The sequence below is a fragment of the Fonsecaea monophora genome (assembly GCF_001642475.1).
Source record: "Fonsecaea monophora strain CBS 269.37 chromosome Unknown Scaff69, whole genome shotgun sequence".
Lineage (NCBI taxonomy): Eukaryota > Fungi > Ascomycota > Eurotiomycetes > Chaetothyriales > Herpotrichiellaceae > Fonsecaea > Fonsecaea monophora.
In genome coordinates, this window is record NW_019174000.1 from 34,576 (window position 1) to 53,559 (window position 18,984).

Sequence of the window (18,984 nt, forward strand, 5' to 3'; positions counted from 1 at the left end):
TTGTCCTCCACTAGCAGTCGATCCGTCAAGGCCGTCTTTCCAAGCTCGACTCCCGTAATTTAGCCTTGCCACCCGCCTACTCGGTCCCCGTTGGAGCCAAGTAGGGCCCTGTCAGACCTTTGAGAAATCAGCCATCTGGTACGGAGGACGGAGGTGGTTGTGCGTATTACTATTACCCTCCGGACGAGTCGACTCTGGCGTCCCTGCGCCGTTAAGCTACGTTAGTGTGCCTTGAAGAGCTGCTTTGTTTTCCCGGCCAAATGTTTTGGTGCTGGGGAGGAACGCTCAGAGGTTGGCCACCAGCCTCTGGAGGAGGGTTGACGAGGAAGAGGAGGAACCAAGAGAGACACCATTCAACCGTCTGCCTCTTGAAAAATGGAGTGAGCTAAGTTTCAATTGCTAAAAATCACACAGCGTAGAAGTCGATGAAAATCATATCTCAACCAGCACAACCCATGCCACCTGCCCGATGAAGCAAATGTCGTGCTGGGACCTCTGAGAAGTGTTTTGTGGCCTTGGTCGAGGCTGATAGGCCACAAAGCGGCCGAACCCGGGGATCAGACACCCACTCTACAGAGAGGTACCCTTTTGCAACATTATTTCCCAGTACTATCCCACCAGGCTGGTTGTTAGTGGAGGCAGGATGGTGGCCACCACCCCTCTGCTTACCTGCCTTGCCTGCTTATTGCTCACCTCCTACAGTTATTTCCCCAGTGCTGGATGAACGGGCGGTTTCTGATGACACGTTCTCCATGGGTACACGGATCTCCGTATATACCATCGTTTCTGTCATTTCAAAAGGCTGGTACTTGATTACGCACTACCGCATCTTATTACCGCTCAAAGTGCGTGTTACTCTCGAAACAAAGAGCATTCTTGCAGCCCTCCCAGGTTTCCACAACACTACTAAACTGGCCCCACTGGAGACGTCTTTTGGTGAGTTATGTAAGTAAGCAGTGCTGACCGTGGCTGAGGTCGCTCCGCTCTCCATGGGCGTCGGCGAGTGGGCTATGCTGGTGAACCGGCATTGGGCTTTGGGCCCATGTACAGTCGCTCCACGATCTCCCTCGAGCGCTTTTCCCCCCCAACACGTACCTGAGAGCGCGGTTTCTTACCGTGCTGAGCGCCGCACAGTCCTCTTTGATTCTTCGCAGCAAGCACCTCCCCTGGATCTCTAAAGCTAGGCTTGAGGGTATCTGATTTTCCCTGGACTCATGATCGCGGGTCAGGATCCGCCCGACCTGGCCTGGCAATAGACCTTTCCACCACCAACCTACTCTTACATCTGATCCTCGTTGCTGGCTACCCAATGTGAACAACCGCCTGGCCCCCCCCGTTTTCGACATTGTCTTCAAACGGTTATCCGTCATCTTCAGCTCTGGCTTGATCCATCCCAGTTCTCCCTGTCTCCATCTGCTTAAAACGTGGCGTGGGCGACACGGCTCCCTGACAACCCCCCTCCCCTCGAGCCACACCTCCATTTGCCGCGCCCGGGATCGCTCAGGCCCCCAAATAGGATCAAAACGTTCTTTGGCCATATGAGCAACGTACAAAGGGGACTGTAGGGCTGCGCTAAAGGGGGGAGAGGCGTGATACTTTCAAAGAGTTTATCCGTCGAGGATATCCCCGAGTCGAAGGCATCAGCAACCCCCTCAACCTCACAAGATCCGGTCATCAGCAAGCACCTCTCATCTGCTTTCAACGTGCCGTGCCTAAAGGCAATTCCGATACCCTAAGACTGGCCAATCACTGAATATCGTCATTACGCAGACTTGCCTCCAACAGAATCTGCGCGGACCCTTTTCCACCGCGGGGATAAAGCAGCACCTATTTCGAGATATTATTTATCGGAGCGGGCCCGGCGTTTTTTGGACAGTCAGTGACCGCCAACTTTCCGTTCCCTATCTTCCAGAACTTCGTCGATCGGTCCTCGACTACAAAGAAAGAATATTCAAGATATATCGAGCTTGCTCCTGCAGGCTCGGTTGTAGCCTCAGTCAATATTGCGTACCACAACTCGTGCCAGTCCACTCCCTCCCTCTTGTCGGCTTCGCCCTCGGCCTCGGAGCGTTCATCCAGCCACACTCAGAGCGCCACATACAGCGAGAATCGACTCCCCGCCGCAAGTGGTCAAGGAAGTGGCCGTGTCGGCACTTTTCAAGGAGGACAAGACCACGCCAGGTCGTCAATACTGACCAAAACGGGGTTACAACCGCATCAGGAGGAGCGGCAACGCACAGAACCCTTTTCCTACCCAACCCATCAATTCTCTTGGACATCGAACCAACAACAACCGACTTCAGCAGAATTGCAGTCTACCGGACTGTCGCAGTATACGCTACAACGACAAGGGTTCGTAACGTCCATTGAATCGATCGAGTTATGGGGTTGACTGACATGTATACCTCATAGAATGGCTGCTCAAGTTCTTCCTACGCCCTCGTCGCAATTCCCCAACCACTTGCCATACGGGAACGAGATGCTCCATTCTTTTCAGAGTAAGCGTTACCGCTGCGCACTTTAGACTACGTTACTGTTTGCTGATCAGGAGGTTAGATTTTGACAGTCTGCCACCTGGCAACGCTGCCTACACCTCTGAACCCCCACCACAGCCACTTTTGATGGTATCTCAACCTTCAGTCAGCTCCGATGTGTCATATCGCAGACGTTCGTCCCATTCACCGCAGGCGGCAATGAGCGCGCCAGCACTTCGTGACCGAACTCCCATTCGGCACCACAGGCCCAGCCTCTCTCGCGGTCGCAGTCATAGTCGAAGTGACATGCTGCTGGCTTATGCTACTGAACAAAATCAGTTACACCAGACGCAGTCCCTGCCGTCAATGGCTGCTATGCCATCACAAAGCGGGTCGACAATGCCCCAGATGTACAATATGCCTCCGTACAATATGTCTCCTCCCATCAACAACTTCGCGCACCAGAGTGGTTATTTCGGATCCGCTGCTCCACCACCAACGGCGCAACAAGACACCACTTCTGAATATCCGCTGCACCAGAATGAAACGGAAGCCCACACATTCTACCCAGTGGGCCGCACAACTTCTCATGGCTCAGCATTGAGCCTACCCCCACCCGAGTCGCCAAATGCTTTGTACATGCACGGTCAGCCGCAGCATAGCCAACAACCACTGCCTTCAATTGGGATGGCGATGCAACCCTTCCCACCAGTGCCACTCACTTTGGAATCTTCTCCCGCGGAAATTGAGATCATGCCATCTAGACCAAAACCACAGTGCTGGGACCACGGATGCAATGGACGCCAGTTCTCGACCTTTTCGAACTTGCTACGCCACCAAAGAGAGAAAAGTGGTAGCGCGGTCAAAGCTGTTTGCCCACACTGTGGCACGGAGTTTACAAGAACCACGGCTAGAAATGGCCACATGTCGGGCGGCAAGTGCAAAGGAAGGCCCGAGGGTGAGAGTTCGAACCGAGCGAAAAAGGAATCTTGATTATTTGAATTTCATTATTAGGATGGCATGGCGATGACGACGATACGACTTCAAGCATTCAATGAGCAAGTGGTGGAGGTAGGAACAGGTCGAGAAATGACATCCGTTGCACGTCAAGTTACGGCCAGATGAACACTTGCTTAAGGGAACGGCAACGGAGGCGGCGACGACAAGGAAAAATGAGCGCATGCTCCGGCCACGGCGTCTGGACACTGGTTGCTTGGGAGGGATTGGGAAGGGGAGCAATGTTGATCCACAGCGGTGCAAGATCTGTGATTGATTTGGATTCTTTTTTGTCTGGCAAAAAGCATGAGTCTCTGGCTCCCGATGCGGGAGGTTTCAATGATACTTTGCAGCGGTTTTTTTGGGGAGGGTGTCTGGGGGCGGCTGCTGCTGCAATGCTACGTCGTATAACTTCAGAAGCGGAGACCCGTCTCTTGGTTTAGGCGAGAGCAGCATTTCAATCTTTGCCTTCCAGAAGCGACTCTCCATTTTTCCGGCTCTTTATATTTCATGAGGCGTGTAAAAGTATCGAGAACGCTTTGAGATCAAAGCCAGTCACAATCGAGGGAGCAGACTCGAGAGAAAGGATTCATGTGTACCACAAGCAGTGCTGGAACATGAGCACTGGACGAGGCTCCAAATACAGGATGTGAGGACCAACCGAACGACTACTGACAAGAGAGGACTGGGCCACAGGCTGTACGAGTGGTCGGCATGGCCCGTGGGTTGAGGCTTGCTCTAAGAGGGAACGTGCAGCCCGCTTGAGCAACAGATCATGGCGACTGGATCGGCGACTGGGTCAACGAGTTGCCCGAAGGGAAACAGATCGCTTGGCTGGCTGCATCTATATTAGGTTAGGACAAAGATATCCACCTCTTTGACCCTTGGGAAAGAAACAACCTATACCGAGCATAGAGGGGGGAAGGGAGTGAGGGGCATATGACTCGGCGGAAGGAGGTGTGTTGCGCATGTGTCGGTGCGAGGTGAAGTTTTCATGCAGATGTACGACTTTGTGGGAGGGTGGGTTTGGATGTTGGTGTCAGCTTTGCACCAGCAAGAGTGCAGAGTCGCAGGCAACTCAGCAGGTGCCCGAGTTGGTTGACAACCTAGATAGGTTGCACACCACCACCACCACAAGCACGAGCCAGTAAGGTAGAAGTGCCTCGGTGATTTTTGTGCTAGCCAAAGTCCCGCCAACGAGGAAGTGGTAATTGGGGGGTTAGTTAACCAAGGGAAGACAAGCAGGGGGGCGGCCAGAGGCGAGGCTGACGGTGCTGTGGGTATTGGGACACAGTTCCTCAAATCGTGGCTTGATAAGCCGGGATTTCGGCCCCGGGAACGTATCCACCAACACCCACCCAGAGATCGACCAGGGAGCGCCCAGGGAACTTCTGCTAGGGTTTTAGGGAGAGTCCACATGTGCCAGGGACCAGGGACCAGGCACCGGCAAGAGGTCTCCAGGTACCAAGGTACGAGTTACCTTCCTACCTTTATAGGTTAAGTAGGTACTATGTAGGTAGGCAATTCTCCAGGGTTAATGGGTGAGGTCATGCAGCTGCTCACGCTCACTGACCACAGCATCATGACACTACAGGCACCTCCCCATCATCTATCTTAGGCGCCTAGCACGGCGCCTCAGGTAGTGGGCACCACCGAATTCAAGGCCCTCTACAGCTACACTTGGAGTACAGGTACGGGGCGACACCCACAGCTTCATTCCGCCGAGTCACTGAGTACCGCTTCCCATCCCCGGCTCGGATGGCTTGCCCTCCCCCCTGTCACTTGGCTTGCCGCGCTTCCCTTGTCGCTCGCTTCTCTTCTCTTGTCATCAATTGTCATGTCACAATCGGATGAGTGGCTTTGTATGTCCTGCTACATGGTCCTCTTCAGTAACCCTCTTGCTCGCTCTCTTGTTTGTTTCCATGGCCCTAATCCCACTTCAGCTGCAGCGCCCAAGCCTTTCCGCATCCAGTCTTTTTTCAACGGCTCAAAGCTACCACAACGTCCTCGGCCCCCAGAGTCTCGATGGCATCCCATGTAACATGCAGCCTCACTCCTCAGACTGATCCTTCATCTTGCTAAACAAGTGTTGTCCTGCGGTTCCCTACTGAGGGAAACGCTCCAATGCAATCTGATGGATACCGTCTCTCTTGCACTAACACTCTTCTCCGCAGCTGGTCCCTTTAGAGGGCATCGTCTACAACCGATGTCCCAGCATCGAGAATACCGGCTCTCCTGTCATGACTGTCCGCCACTCCTTCACCGCGCCAGTGGCAAACGTCAGTCTCGCCCTTTCCCCGGGACAAATAATATGGCCGGTCATGTTTTCCCTTGTGCGGTTTAGGCTGCTAGCATCCGCATTTAACGGGTTTTAGGCGCAGCGAGATCACGCCTGAATCTAGGATTATCCTGTCTGCCTGCCTGAGCCTCTCGAGAACCTGGAAATCATCGTTGCGCATCCTGTTTCTATCGGATCTGCAATAGAAGCTCCGAGCGACGTCAATGATGGCGTCCGCCACTCGATTTCAGTCGGTGGCTGGACAGGATACCCGAGATACAAGGATATGTGTACACGATGCGGGTCTATCTACACCTGCTTGAGTATGCTACGACACATATCAAGTCGCCACTATCATCAGCATAACACAGGGGTCGGCGTCGCCCTGCTCACGGAAAGCACGAGAGTCTTACCAGATTTATTCGGTGACTCGGGTAAATCATCAGAATTAACCCCCGGCTCGTGTAATGACTGATGACCAAGGTCCCATCACCAGGGTGGTAACGCTGGTATAACACATTTTCTACCACTTCCAGCGACACTTCCAAAGTTACCAAACTTCACAGCCAATCAACACAAGGCAATGGTTTAGGGACTGCCAACAATGCAACTGGAGCATTGGGTCGTCAACTGATCTCGCTAACAACTAACACTATTCTCAGCCCTGTTCCGCCCCCGATCCCCATGGTCCTTCGTGCACAAAGCTATGGCACCTAACTCTCTCAAGCCCCCGCCACAACGACTTTGTGGCTGGTGCTTGTGCTTGTGCCAGAAAGGAGAAGGGTGACAAAGGATCAGGTCAGTAAGTCTGTACCGAGTATACTATGGGACAGCTGAGGTACGTTCATGCGGCCGACCTCATCCTTCTGGCTTGGCGGGTCGTCAGACCTCAGGTTGCAGTACCATGCTCAAGGCCAGCTATTGAGATTAGATCCTGGCAAGTGAAAGTTTCTCTCCTGAACAGACACCGATGTGTTTAGTCATTATTCCTGGGAGGATTGTTCCCTACACATGTGGCTCCATTCAAGTCCATCAATCTCCACCAGGGGAAGAGTCGATCACTGTCTCAACTGGATCCTTCGCCTCAGGTGTGAACCCAATTTCTCACACTTCGCCAGCTCTCGTCGCTTCTCCTTGTCAATGGCGTCTTTTTCTGGCCTCAACCCCATATGCAGCACTTCTCAGGCTTGCTGAAGTGAGCCTGGACGACTGAGGTTGGGATTACTCAAAGGATTCTACGCCGAGGGCGTAGGGAACAGCTGTGGACTTTACAAGTTGTATTACGACTATGTTGGAGCTGACTTGTGGAGCGAATTGAAATCAGTATAGGTACACAACAGATTAACAAGACCTGTGCTGGGTTGGTCCATCATCATCCACCTTATCGCGAAAGTGCTTACGAGAAAGGCCCAGCCAGTGTGAATCTCAGATTCCTCACCAGCAGCTCTCCACACACTTTGTCATTTGTACATAAATGCTTGCACAATAGCAACCCAAAGACCCAAAAGCTCAACAGAGCAGCCCTCGGCCCAGCTTTGCCGAGTGACTAGCACAATTGAGCAAGAAATTTCCAAACTGGTGTTTTTGGGGGACAGCGTGCAATAATAGAGTCACTACTATGGAGACATCTGCCGTTCGTCCAACTTTGCCAGAAGCCGCCATTGGACACCAACCTTCGACGCTTCCTGCTGTTGGATAGCTCCAATTGAATCTGCATGCCATGCTCCGGGCTGGACGTTCAACCAAGTCGGGGCAACACCCGGTGTACCAAATCTGATATTGGCGCCATGATTATTGCCCGTTGAGCTCTAGGGACCTTTCTTGTCTTTGAGCTCCTGATACCTCCTTGCTGGTGGGGGCTGCCTCAGTCCCTCAACTATGTGCTGAGCATTCCTGTCAGGGGTGCATGGACTTTCAGACATGTTGCCGATTGATCACAATCTCCATCAGCTTCTGGAGACTACGAAGAGGAGTGGAGGACAAATTTGGAGACGGTACCTTTGGTCAATCCGAAACCTCCTGGAGTCCAGTCGTACGATTGATCAAAGCATGTATCCACAAGGGGCCGGAAGATTTCCCTTTCAAGGTCTCATGGGCCCCATTACTATTCGTCGAGGGAAGCTGAGCTGCTCGCGTCCAGGACTACTGCCAGCCACTTGCAACAACTATTGAAGACGGCTGCCACAAAAACTCTCTTTGGCCTGCCACGAAGTCGAGAACTTTGACGGTCGTCAGAAAAATCATTGGCCCTTTTTGTACCTCACACGAACGAGCAGGGAGTGCGTGCCGTAGCTCCGCATGCAAGAGCAGTCATGTATGTTTGTGAAAACGCTAGAACGTCGATACAACCGGCAAGCTGCCTCGATGTTTGCCGAGATGCCACGGCTGAGTTTGGCGGCTCCTCCTTTGTACAGAGGGCGTCAAAGGAACAGGGGCTTCTCAAGAATTTGTCAGTCATTACATACGAAACAAGCCACAGCCATGGAGTGCAGATGCATGATGCCTGAGACTGCCTTGATGTGGTTATTTCCCTTAATGATCACCGTCTAGTCGCGGGCGGCAATGGCAAGGGATGAGAGGGATGCCATGTCTACAGTCTGCTGCTGGGCAGGATTACTGCAGAGGATGGTGCTCATTCCTCAGCAAGGAGGGTGATTTGACCGGTTTCTTGCCCCAATGTCAACCTATTGGCAACAGGCAACGGACTCGCCGAGCCCCGGCGACTTTGAAACCTCTCCCAAACGCGGAGATGGCAATGGTATGCACTGCAGATCGCCTCACGGAGCTGTCTTCAGCTGTGGGATGCTCCTAATATTTGAAAGGTAGTACGACTGTCTGGCGAACCGACGTGATTGAAGGAATCACAGGAGCCTGGCACCAAGGATGTGTGATGTCCAATTGCAGCAGTCTCGTCTTGGAGAGATCCGGTTGACTCATATACTTATCAGCACAGATAGTCTCTTCCACCTTGCCCTCGCCGCACACTTCTGCGGCCGTTACGTTCTCCCCACCGAATTGCAATGCAATTTTCGATGACGAAGCACAAATATGATGGTGTCAATCAACGGGATGCAAGATGTCGAGCATCAAACGTTGAACCGTGCACTTTTTTCCTTTCCAGGCCTCGGACGCCGACAGAAAGAAGGTGGAATAGGAACAACACTTGGGACGAAGGGTGCCGCACTTGCTAGGGCATGGCGCATGAAAGAGCTACAAAGGATGGTGTTAAACCGTGTCGTGAGAAGGGCTCGTTCTCTCCTCGCCAGGAAAATGAGCGCCCCAGCAACTACGCGGTCACTCCGGAGGCTTTTACAATGGTTTTTCTACGGACATGGAGTCAATCTCCACGTGGAAGATGATGTGCAAGGACAATTGTCGGACATGGCCCGTGAAACACAGCAAAAGGCCTAGCAGTAATCTCATCGAGCCCGCGCAGTGCAGTGGTCACGACCGCCACCGTCTTCCTGCTTTTCTCCGGCTTCATCAGGGCCGAGAATGCACATGAATCGAGTATTGGTCCCATTGGGTATATTGGCACTTTGTTGTTTCGATGCGGCCCGTAAGCAGACCTTTGGCTCTGTCGTGGAAATCATGCCCACCATGTCGCAACAAGAAGAGAATTTCAAATTCCGAGTCGCCGCATCATTGCCTTGTCCGTGTCATTTGGAATTCTTGGGTAGAAGGGTCGCTGACGCCGCAGTTCGGCGCCGATGTCTGGAGACACGCCACCCGACGAGTGAGCGAGATTGATTTGTTTTCCGGTTCGTCGGACTCGAACCGTGTGGCTGATGGCGTGAGCGGTACGATAGTGTGGTGTCTTCGGTTCTTGGGATTGGTATGCGAAATGGCCACTCACCCACTTTATACCCCATGGTTTAGTTTGCAACCAATACCTCGTAGTCATGGTGCGATGGCTGAGATAAGGAAGTCTCCATATCCCCAACGGGGATCTGGCGGCGTTGCGAGTATTTGTACTTACAGTGGTTGTAGTACGAATCCTCGCAGTTGGCTCCGTGCTTTTTCGGTACGAGGAAAAGGAGGCTTTACCACTCACAGTTAGTGACTTGGGGAGGGCGTCGACGCATGAGAGAAGCAGGAGAAAATGTCTGGAAAGAGTAAAAATCACGCATGGAAGCGAGACCGCGAGAACTACAAGACAGCAAAGCCCACAAGATCCAGAGACCCAGAGACCCAGAGACCCCACAGAGTGGTTATTTCTTTCCCATTTCATCATCAAATTGAAATCCAATCAAGCTGATTCATTTCTGGAAACATGGGTATATAGAGGGTCTTCGTTGTTTTTGCCTCTGGTCCTTACTGCGTATTTTTTTCCCCTCTACCTTTGGTCCTCGTCAGACAAGACAGGGGACTTGTACCGAATACCTCGTACAAGTATGGTCTCGGTATTTGTCCTCGATCGATGAAAAAAAAAAGTGGGCCGGGCATTTTCAGCTCAGCCTCGTCAGTGCTCCCTGGGGCCAGTGAGCCGCGTAGTCTGGGTAAATAAATACACCTACCGAGTACGAGGTGAAAAGGTAATTACTACTTACGGAGTATCTCCCCGAATCATAATAATAATCATCCCCCCCCTTTTTTTTCTCCTCACAGGCCCTTCCCTCCACATAATCTTTTGTATATGTCTATAGATAGATAGAGTCAGAGAGTCAGAGAGTCAGAAAGAGAGAGAGAGAGAGATGGACCTATCATATCGTCTGTTTCCCGTGATGGGCGAAGGGGCAAGCGAATGGGTGAGCGGATGAATACTCGGTACGAGGTGTATGAAACGAACCCCCTTGTAAACGAATAAACGAACGGAAAGAGGGCGTTCTAGACGAATTACTTTGTTGGGTATATGTCTCCCCGCCATTACTAATTACATGACTACGTGCCTACCACCTACTACGTACCTGTATTCCTGTATATTCTGCATACATGGAACTGCAAACATGGATGGGGGGAGGGATAAGTGGATGTCCGGATGTCTGGATGCGTGGCGTGGATGTATGTATGGTGTGGCTGCATCTCGTTCTCCCGTACGAATACGCGTGTGCATGTGCATATGCATATGCACGTTCCCGAGCACTGATATCGTATCCTCTGCATGCATCCTGCATGTGGTGTAGGGGACTTTGTTTGTTTGTTTGTTTGTATGTATGTACCTCGTATGCATGTATGCATGAGTAACGAACTAAATGACTACCTACCTGCTCGTTCATGATTTGCGCGGCATGACTACGATAGGACCATAGTACCATAGTACCATAATACCTACATATCTACATAGCTATCAAGGTATCAAAGATCAAGGATCAAGATACACAGGTACTCAGGTACTGTAGTTAGGTCATTTGTATCACTTGCATCACATCCCGAAATCTCTTACAATTATTCAAATCAAATCGAGAAACGTCCTCGTCTTAGCAATTGTTTTCATTGTGTCCGCGTGACGACTATATATATAAAGTGTTGCGGTGATTTGCATCCGGTCTGGAACAAGCTTGACACCTGCCTTTGGATCGAGCATCACGCTGTCCCTGTCCCTGTCGCCGTCACTACCACATGGCAGCAACACATGGCAATGTCAAAGTAGCAATTCCCATCAAACTCTTCCCTAGCACCTGTGGCACGCTCAGTTGTAACGCCTCGTCCGTTTTCTTCAGCCCGTCCTTAGTTCGCGTGTCCTTGTTTCCTTATCATGCCCTAATACTTCGACGCTCTGCTCCTCGTAATTACATTTGCATTCGTATTATAACCGTCCATGCCTCGCCTTGAAGATGGAAATCTTGTCGTCGTAGAACAGAATCTCCCTAAGCCTCCACGTCGGTTTCGCTCCACCAGGACCACCGCCTTCTCCCCCATCGTCACTCCCGTCCTCATCGTCCGTCAGACCGTTCCCATCGTCTGAAATCGCGTCAAAGTCGCTATCATCGTTCGCTGCCCCGCCTTCGCCATTCTCGCCAGCTTCCTCATCATGAGAGTCATGGTCGTGCGGAGTCGGGGCCGCATTGCCGTGAGTCGCCATCATGTCACCATCTGGTCCCATGTCGTCTCCAGGGTGACCCAGACTGCTCATGCCTGAGCTGGATCCTTTTCGCGGACTCGCATACTCCAAGATCTCGAAGCACTGACTCTGAATCCCGAGGTAGCACAACTCTAGCTCTGGCCTCAGAGCCACAATATCAAGCACTTGCAATGCCGCTTCGCGAGAATGAACCGTGCCATTGACGTGTTCGGCAATATGTGGAATGTGCAACGAGCGCAGCGTCGTCGCGTTAGGCAGGCGCCGGAGGAAATAGTGCCAATCCTTGTAGTCGATCGACATGCTCAACTCTCGTAGTTTCATTTTGCCGCTGGTGATGCAAGTGATGAGTTCCCGGTTGCACACCCATCTCCGCCAATTGGTATTAGGACGATCTGGGTCTTCGGTCCGAAGTGTGCTGTCGATCAGTAGCTTAGTCAGACTAGAACGATGCCGTCGGATGGCGCTTTTGTAAATCATGTCAATCGACACCGGCGACTTGTACGCCGTGTTCTCCTGAAGGAAAAGCCATTCCAGACTGTCCGGCGCAAGCGTGTCCTTGATAAATGCAATCAATGCTGGAGACACCATGTCGGTGTGCAGTCGCCTCAACCTCAGGGGATAATCCGACGAAGCGGGGGCAGGAGGCGGAGGAGTGCCGGTCTGTGATCGAAGTAGCATGCTCGACATTCCATTCGCTGAGATCCTGAACGGCGTCGTCGACACCCTCCTCCGGTTTGTGGGAGTAAACCGTTTCCGCAGCGCTTTCCACAGCTGATCGTGGTTGCGACAGCCTAGAAGAGTCAAGGTCGTCAGTCGAGACCAATCGATTGCTTTTGAAAGCACCGCTATTGACAGGTAGACCCGTTCTAGCTCGAGCGTTTCCAGCTGCAATTTTCGCACTGGGCGACCTTCTCGAGGAAAATCTTGAAATGTGTCGTTCGTGTTGTGAGTCTGGGTGGCGTTTGGAACGGAAGCGGCGTCTCCGAATGACCGTTGCTTCGTCGCTGAGGCAGAAACCGCCTCAGAGTGGTCGCCCTGGATACTCTGGGCCGACAGAAGGGCGCCCAACTCAATCACCTCGGAAGTGCTGACTACACCTTCGTGATCTTCCTCCCGCTCCGGGTCTCGAGAAGTGTCCGCAATCGCAGCATTTTGGGCCGGGCCCTGTCGCGGGTCTATAGAGGATGGCTTTGGATTCTGTGCATAATGAGAGAAGGTGTCGCAGAATCGATGCACTAGGATGCCGAGAATACCTCCCGGTCGCGGTGTCTGATCACCAATCCCTGGCATAAGGGGAGGCAGAATAGAAGTTCGGTCTTCAGAAGGTCTGGCCCATATGTCGAACTGGGCGTGTGAAGCTATGCCGACACGGAGCTCCTGAAGTCTCCCCAAAGATCTCTCAATGAGAACGCTCATTTCCTCTGCATAGGGTAGTTCATCGATATCAAGCACACTTAGACTCTTGAGAGGTGGCAGAATCGAAAACGTCGGGAACTCGACACGAGGATATGGTGGAATTTGAAAAAGGGAGTCGGCAGATCCCGCCAAAATCGCTGGCAAGTTAGAAGCCTGTGGCCCTGGGATAGATCCTGGTGGTGGAGGAGAAGCCAGGGGCCCTTGGTCCTGATTGTCATGCCAGCGAACCCAGACTCGTTCAAGCCGGCATTCTCGTCCGTCATCGCGGTTACCGAGCGAAGCTAGAGCCATCCACACATCGCGAAGAACACCCGTGGGCATGTCCCAAATGAAAGCTTCCAGGTTTCGCATCCTGCCCACTGCCAGTGCAACCAACGTCCCTAGCATCTTCCCTCCCTCTTTCGTGATGAGGTATTCCTGCACCCACTCCGCTGGCCCATTGCCTAGACTGAATTTCCGGGTGTACTGAGCGAAATGATTGCCACGGCGAATCTTTTTGGGTCGTTCCAAAGCCGTTTGCGCAGCCCGGTTATGGTGACCGCAGTTCTGACATTGATGTTGAATCTGCTGCTGGTATGGGGCTTCACCAAACACGTCCTGAGCCATGACCAGAGTTGCCAGTCCGTAGGTTAGCGCATCGACACCCATGCGGTTCTCAAAGGTGGCATTCGCGTCCGGCCAGACAATATCGAAGCGGGCATAGATATGAGGAATGACCAGGGCGTGGAGCGCTGAATGGGTCAAAGCGAGGGATGTCAGGTCATTTGTGTGCGTCAACTCTCGAAGAATGGTTTGTAGGATATCGACGGGCAAGTCCAGCAGGCGCAAGGGCTCTTTGTGCGCCGTAATTGCATCCCACTCTTGTTTCCTTCCATGAAGATGTTTCGCCAAAAGAGTCTCTGCGCCCTTGGCCAGTGGTTTGGCGGGCGCTTCCTCCAACTCCACGGTTGCTTCCATCCTGAAGTGATCTCCGGTACACAATAAAGCTTTGCCAACTATGAAGAATGTATGCTGGCCTCGAGTGAGTACTTAATCAGGTTTGCGAACAGGCTCAGAGCATAAGCTCTGAGCCGGACAGAATCCTTTATTATCTGACCATGGAGGTGTCACCAACGGTGGGACATAAGAGGGCTGACAGGTGAAGCGACGAGAGACGAGTGAAGTAGAGAGCCAGGTTGCACAATGTGAAAGGCCAGTGCTCGTGGTCTGAGAGGTTTTCAGGCGCAGGTTGTGATTGTGATGTGGTTGTAGTGGTAAAGGATCGTGATGGTGGGTTGGACGGTGCTGGGAGCGCCGCAACAAGTTGAGATGCACCACCTGCGCGGTTAAGGGACTCAAAATGGGTTGGCTGGGGGAAGTCATGGTGGACTAGAGCCAACTAAGCTTAGCCTATCAGGAATCACTTTACGCGGGTCGCGTGAAAACCTTCCCAGGTAAAGGGCGTATTAGGAACTAGTGCTACTAGCCCAGGTCCCCATTTCCTCGTGCTCCCTTTGTCCCGCACTTTTTATCCACGGGTAAGCGTGCGGTGACCTGCTAATTACTGGGTGACAGGCACCAAGACAAGCGTGACAAGGCACCGTTCTGTCCCCCGGGCTTCTTTTTGTTCCGTTAACCATCTTTTGTCTCTCCCCTAAAAACTGATTACCTTAATTATTTTCCCCGATAACATCAACCCCCGGCAAATCATCGCCTTTTTTGCTGCTCACTTTCCCTGTCCATCTGCCATCTCCATCCATCCTCCTTCACTCCCTCATTCAACCAACCATCTCTGGATGGCTTGAGCGCATCACACTCGTTATCACTGCGCTGGCCAGCCTGCCCACCAGGTCCAGAGCTGCTCGTCAATTCAGCTCAGTCCCCCTCTGCGCAGCCAGCTCCGCGCCTGCGACCGCCAAAGGCCGGTGCCCAACTGCCCCTCACCTCTCAAAATCACGCACTCCCGTTTCCTCCTTCACGGCTCTCTCGTGTAACATCTCACCCATTACACTACATCAAACATGGACAAATGTCCCGATGAGGTGCTCCTGAAAGTCTGCGCTTGGTTAGAGTTTCAAAGTCTTGCCAATGTGCGACTGGTCAACAAGCGGTTGGCCGAGGTCGGAGCTGAAGCGCTGGTAAAAAGAGTGCGCTTCCACTGCGCAAAGGACTCCTTCGAACGTCTACACGCCATCGCACAGCACGATGTTTTCTCCAAATATGTCGACACCATAGTCTTCGAAGGCAATCTGCTGGCCAGCGTACCCTGCATCCATACCTATCATGCCCACTACGAGCTCGATCATCACCAGAGCGAAAGACCGCAGACTCCTTCCAGACATGCGACTCCCCGTGAGCACAGACTCTACGAACGAAACCTGGTAAAGTTCGACCGCGAGATTGAGAAAAAGTACGAACGGTATCTGGATCTTTATGAGAAACAACAGAAGGTTCTCAAGTCCGCCGCTTATACCGACTTCATTTCGTCCAGCATGCCATGTTTCCCAAGACTGAACACACTTATCCTTTCAACTGTTGGTCGCTGCAAGCATGTTCTCTCTGGGAGATTCCTCGAGTCATTTACTGCCGATTGTGCTATGCCAATTGAACAGGATACCAGTTTCACTAAGGACCAGCTGAAACATCTACTCTTCCCAGAAGGGCGCCCACTCACCCAACTCGCGGTATTGGAGGTCCATGTCATGAGCCCCAAGTTCTTCACCGGCTTTGTACCGGCTGATCTGATATGTCGCGCCTTTCAAAACCTCAAAGCCATTGACCTCAGCTTCCGTCTGGAGAAGGATGACAGGATTGGCTTGGACATTATGACTGCGGACCGCTGCTATGCAGATCTTGCGAAAGGTTGTCTTCGTGACGCACTGAGCGCTGCCCGTGATTTGGAACAGCTCACGATCAACTTTGACGACTACGGCTACTATGGGGCTGTCACCAGCCTGGAAAATATTCTTGGTTCAAACGCCTGGCCACGTCTTCACATGTTGAATCTGGATTGCATGTCGACCACGGAGGACTATTTCCTAAGCATGTTGAAACGTCAACCATCTTTGCGCGATCTCCGACTAGGCTTCATGACCCTCGAGCAAGGTCGCTGGCCAAATGCCACCAAGCGGATGCGAAAAAATTTAAACTTGACCAACTTCATGGCAAGTGGTATCCTTGAAGATCCGGACCAAATGTTCCCAATGCATCTTCTAGACGCGGAAGCGTACGTAGAGGATCGCCATCATTTCACATTGGGTGACGCCCTTGGACTCTACGTGACCGACGAATTTGGTATCCCCGAGGAGGAGGATTACCACCCGATGTTGGATGACGATTTCACTGACGAAGAAACCTTACGGGAGGAATACGGACCATTCGCGGATGAAGAAGAAGTTTCGGACATGGACTGCAGTGACTAGGCGAGACGAGCAGCCCTCTTCTTCTTGACCACCATGTTCATGTATGATTACGAGCTTACGACCTTTTCGCAACTACCTGTACAGTACTCAGAACTGCATTTTACGAGAGACGGTTGACCGCAGATACCCCCGTGAGCATCCTTGTCCAATCATTTTCCGGATTCGAAAGACTTTTTTACTGTTCTGGCTAGAGGCCACTTTTATTGCTATGGTTTGACACTGAGGAGCAGATGGTGCCTTTATGGGATGGATGGGACAAAATGGTGTTGACATGGCTCTTCCTTATGTATCCATACCTAGATCGCTCCGGCAAGCCACCGAGAGACTTCAAGTCTCCAGAAGAACTTCATGAAATTGTAATTAGAAAAGCATACTCCGTATGTACAACTTGTTTTCAAACTAAAGGGTCTCAGCCTCGTGGATTTGCCTCCCTGAAGAACCGGCCGGCTATTTGTCGGGATTCGGGGCCAGTTTTCAGTTCCTCGTCTCCATGTTCAAAATTTAAGGTGAATATCTGTTTCCAGTTGAGCTCTCACACCTCGTAGGGTAGGCAATTGGATCTCGCAGTGCTTGATTCTACCATGCGGGCAAGTCTACGTCTGCTTGCGGCCCCCGTTACGCCGTCATTTAGACCAGGACAGCGAGCACAAGCTCTGGCTTTACTCCCTCCCATCCCTCTTTATCGTCGTCTCCTGCGCATTCACCGCAAGCGACTCAACCCCGAAGAACGCGTCTTCGGCGACACCTACCTGAAAGCCGAGTTCCGAAGACACAGGGACATTGAGAACCCGTTACACATTGTCGGCTTTCTGACAGAATGGCAACAATACGGCCAGCAACTCGAAGGGAAGGATTGGAAAGAGCAAAAGATTGACCCGGCGTTGTTGGATAAACTGAGTGATCAACAGGTTGGGCAGATGTACGAGCTTATGCTGGCGATCCAAAGGAGAGGGAGGGATAGTGTCGACGAGGAAGAGGAGGGAGAAATTTTGAAGGCGATTGAAGAGGCCAAGGGCTCAAGTACGTCGAACAGCTCATGATGAGTCTGGCTGTCGATGAGACTGGTCCGGCGCGACCCAGGTCAAACTAACGGTGACATTTCACATTGGAATCACTCAAGCCATCCCAAACGAAGGAGGTGCCATTGCGAACGCCGGTCTAGTCACACTCGCCAGGCTTTTCACCGCCTGCTTACCACCAACCCGACAGGCAAACAGTATCATTACAGAAGATGACGCCGCACCAATATTTGTCTTCAATGTGACTCCTCTTCCTTGAGCTCATCCTCCTGAGAAGAAGCATCCTGTGCTGAAAGCCTCGGATAAGCAAACACAGTATTGTCGAGCATACGCCCTCGCACCTGGTCTACCCCCTAGAGCACAAATAACTGCAGGATGTGCAAGACCGAAGCATTCAAATCTCATACCTGCCCACATCACTGGATGAGCATCGTCAAACCGTGTGGGCCAGAAGCATCCTTTAAGAACCAGGCTCACCAATATCAACCCGCAAGAAGTGCCTGGAAAAGACTACTCCAGCCTGAATACGTCTCCGCGCCGGCCGACAGTTGTCCAAATTGCGATCTCAAAGGAGACTACGATGCTGACAAGACAAGGATAATTCTCAGGACACCCAGGGAGGCAGGCAGTCTGGGTAATGGATACAACATGACTGACGGGCAGGGGAGGGCAATACCGGTGTACCATCACGGAGGCTATTTCGCGTCGGGGTCATATCCTTTGACCGGGTCCAATCCCAAAGGACAGTGGCAGCAGGCTGGATGTTGTACAGTGATGTGAGCAGGCTGGATCCCCGGGGAAGAGGGAGGCCTACGGGTCCTACAGTTTCTACTACTTACGCGGCAGGCGTAGGGGCTGAGGGTGGAGTCTGCAGATATTTCTTTAGTTGGACTGACGGCACCGTCTGTCAGCGACGGCATCCTAACAATTTTCGCACGAATTCACATATCTCACTCTGAGCCTCACCTTTCCATCAATCGAGTTACATACCGATTCTATATATGTTTCTACGGAACCATTCCGCTTGAGGTGATTGTGTCGGACATCGCCCGCTCCTCGTTCATCATTCGCGACACGAGTTGATCACGCAATTGCCCCTCACGATGTCACCAATGTCACAACACGAACCCCTCGCGTGCGACCCGTCGAAACAGCCCGATAGCAGGCGTTGATTCGGAGATGCCCTATGCGTCTCGGTACAATGATGGCTGATGGCGTAGGGATTCGCTATACTTGAATGGCATGAGGTCAACTGGAAGAGGATCACGGGAAAAGAACCTAAGAAATTTCAAGAGTGGCAGACCTTTTTCTCTCTCTCACCTTTTTGATCCATTTCCTTTCCTTTTGTCTGAGATTCGACACATCTGGAAACGAGGTA

The 18,984-nt window shown here is 52.1% G+C and overlaps 4 protein-coding genes across 4 annotated transcripts; 3 read left to right on the forward strand and 1 right to left on the reverse strand.

Annotated features, from left to right (window-relative positions):
• Positions 1–2,873: 2,873 nt before the first annotated feature.
• AYO21_08182 (hypothetical protein) lies at positions 2,874–3,331 on the forward strand (the record flags this gene model as incomplete). Its single annotated transcript, XM_022658130.1, has 2 exons — positions 2,874–3,120; positions 3,252–3,331. The coding sequence occupies 2 exons, from the start codon at positions 2,874–2,876 to the stop codon at positions 3,329–3,331; spliced, it is 327 nt and encodes a 108-aa protein (XP_022509526.1).
• An 8,163-nt stretch (positions 3,332–11,494) lies between these two features.
• Positions 11,495–14,143, reverse strand: AYO21_08183 (hypothetical protein; the record flags this gene model as incomplete). Its single annotated transcript, XM_022658131.1, has 1 exon — positions 11,495–14,143. One exon carries the CDS (start codon positions 14,141–14,143, stop codon positions 11,495–11,497), a length of 2,649 nt encoding a protein of 882 aa, XP_022509527.1.
• A 1,043-nt stretch (positions 14,144–15,186) lies between these two features.
• On the forward strand, positions 15,187–16,587 carry AYO21_08184 (hypothetical protein; the record flags this gene model as incomplete). The annotated part of the gene is made up of 1 exon (XM_022658132.1): positions 15,187–16,587. One exon carries the CDS (start codon positions 15,187–15,189, stop codon positions 16,585–16,587), a length of 1,401 nt encoding a protein of 466 aa, XP_022509528.1.
• Positions 16,588–17,168: 581 nt separating this feature from the next.
• On the forward strand, positions 17,169–17,627 carry AYO21_08185 (hypothetical protein; the record flags this gene model as incomplete). Its single annotated transcript, XM_022658133.1, has 1 exon — positions 17,169–17,627. The coding sequence occupies one exon, from the start codon at positions 17,169–17,171 to the stop codon at positions 17,625–17,627; it is 459 nt and encodes a 152-aa protein (XP_022509529.1).
• Between the last annotated feature and the right edge of the window lie 1,357 nt (positions 17,628–18,984).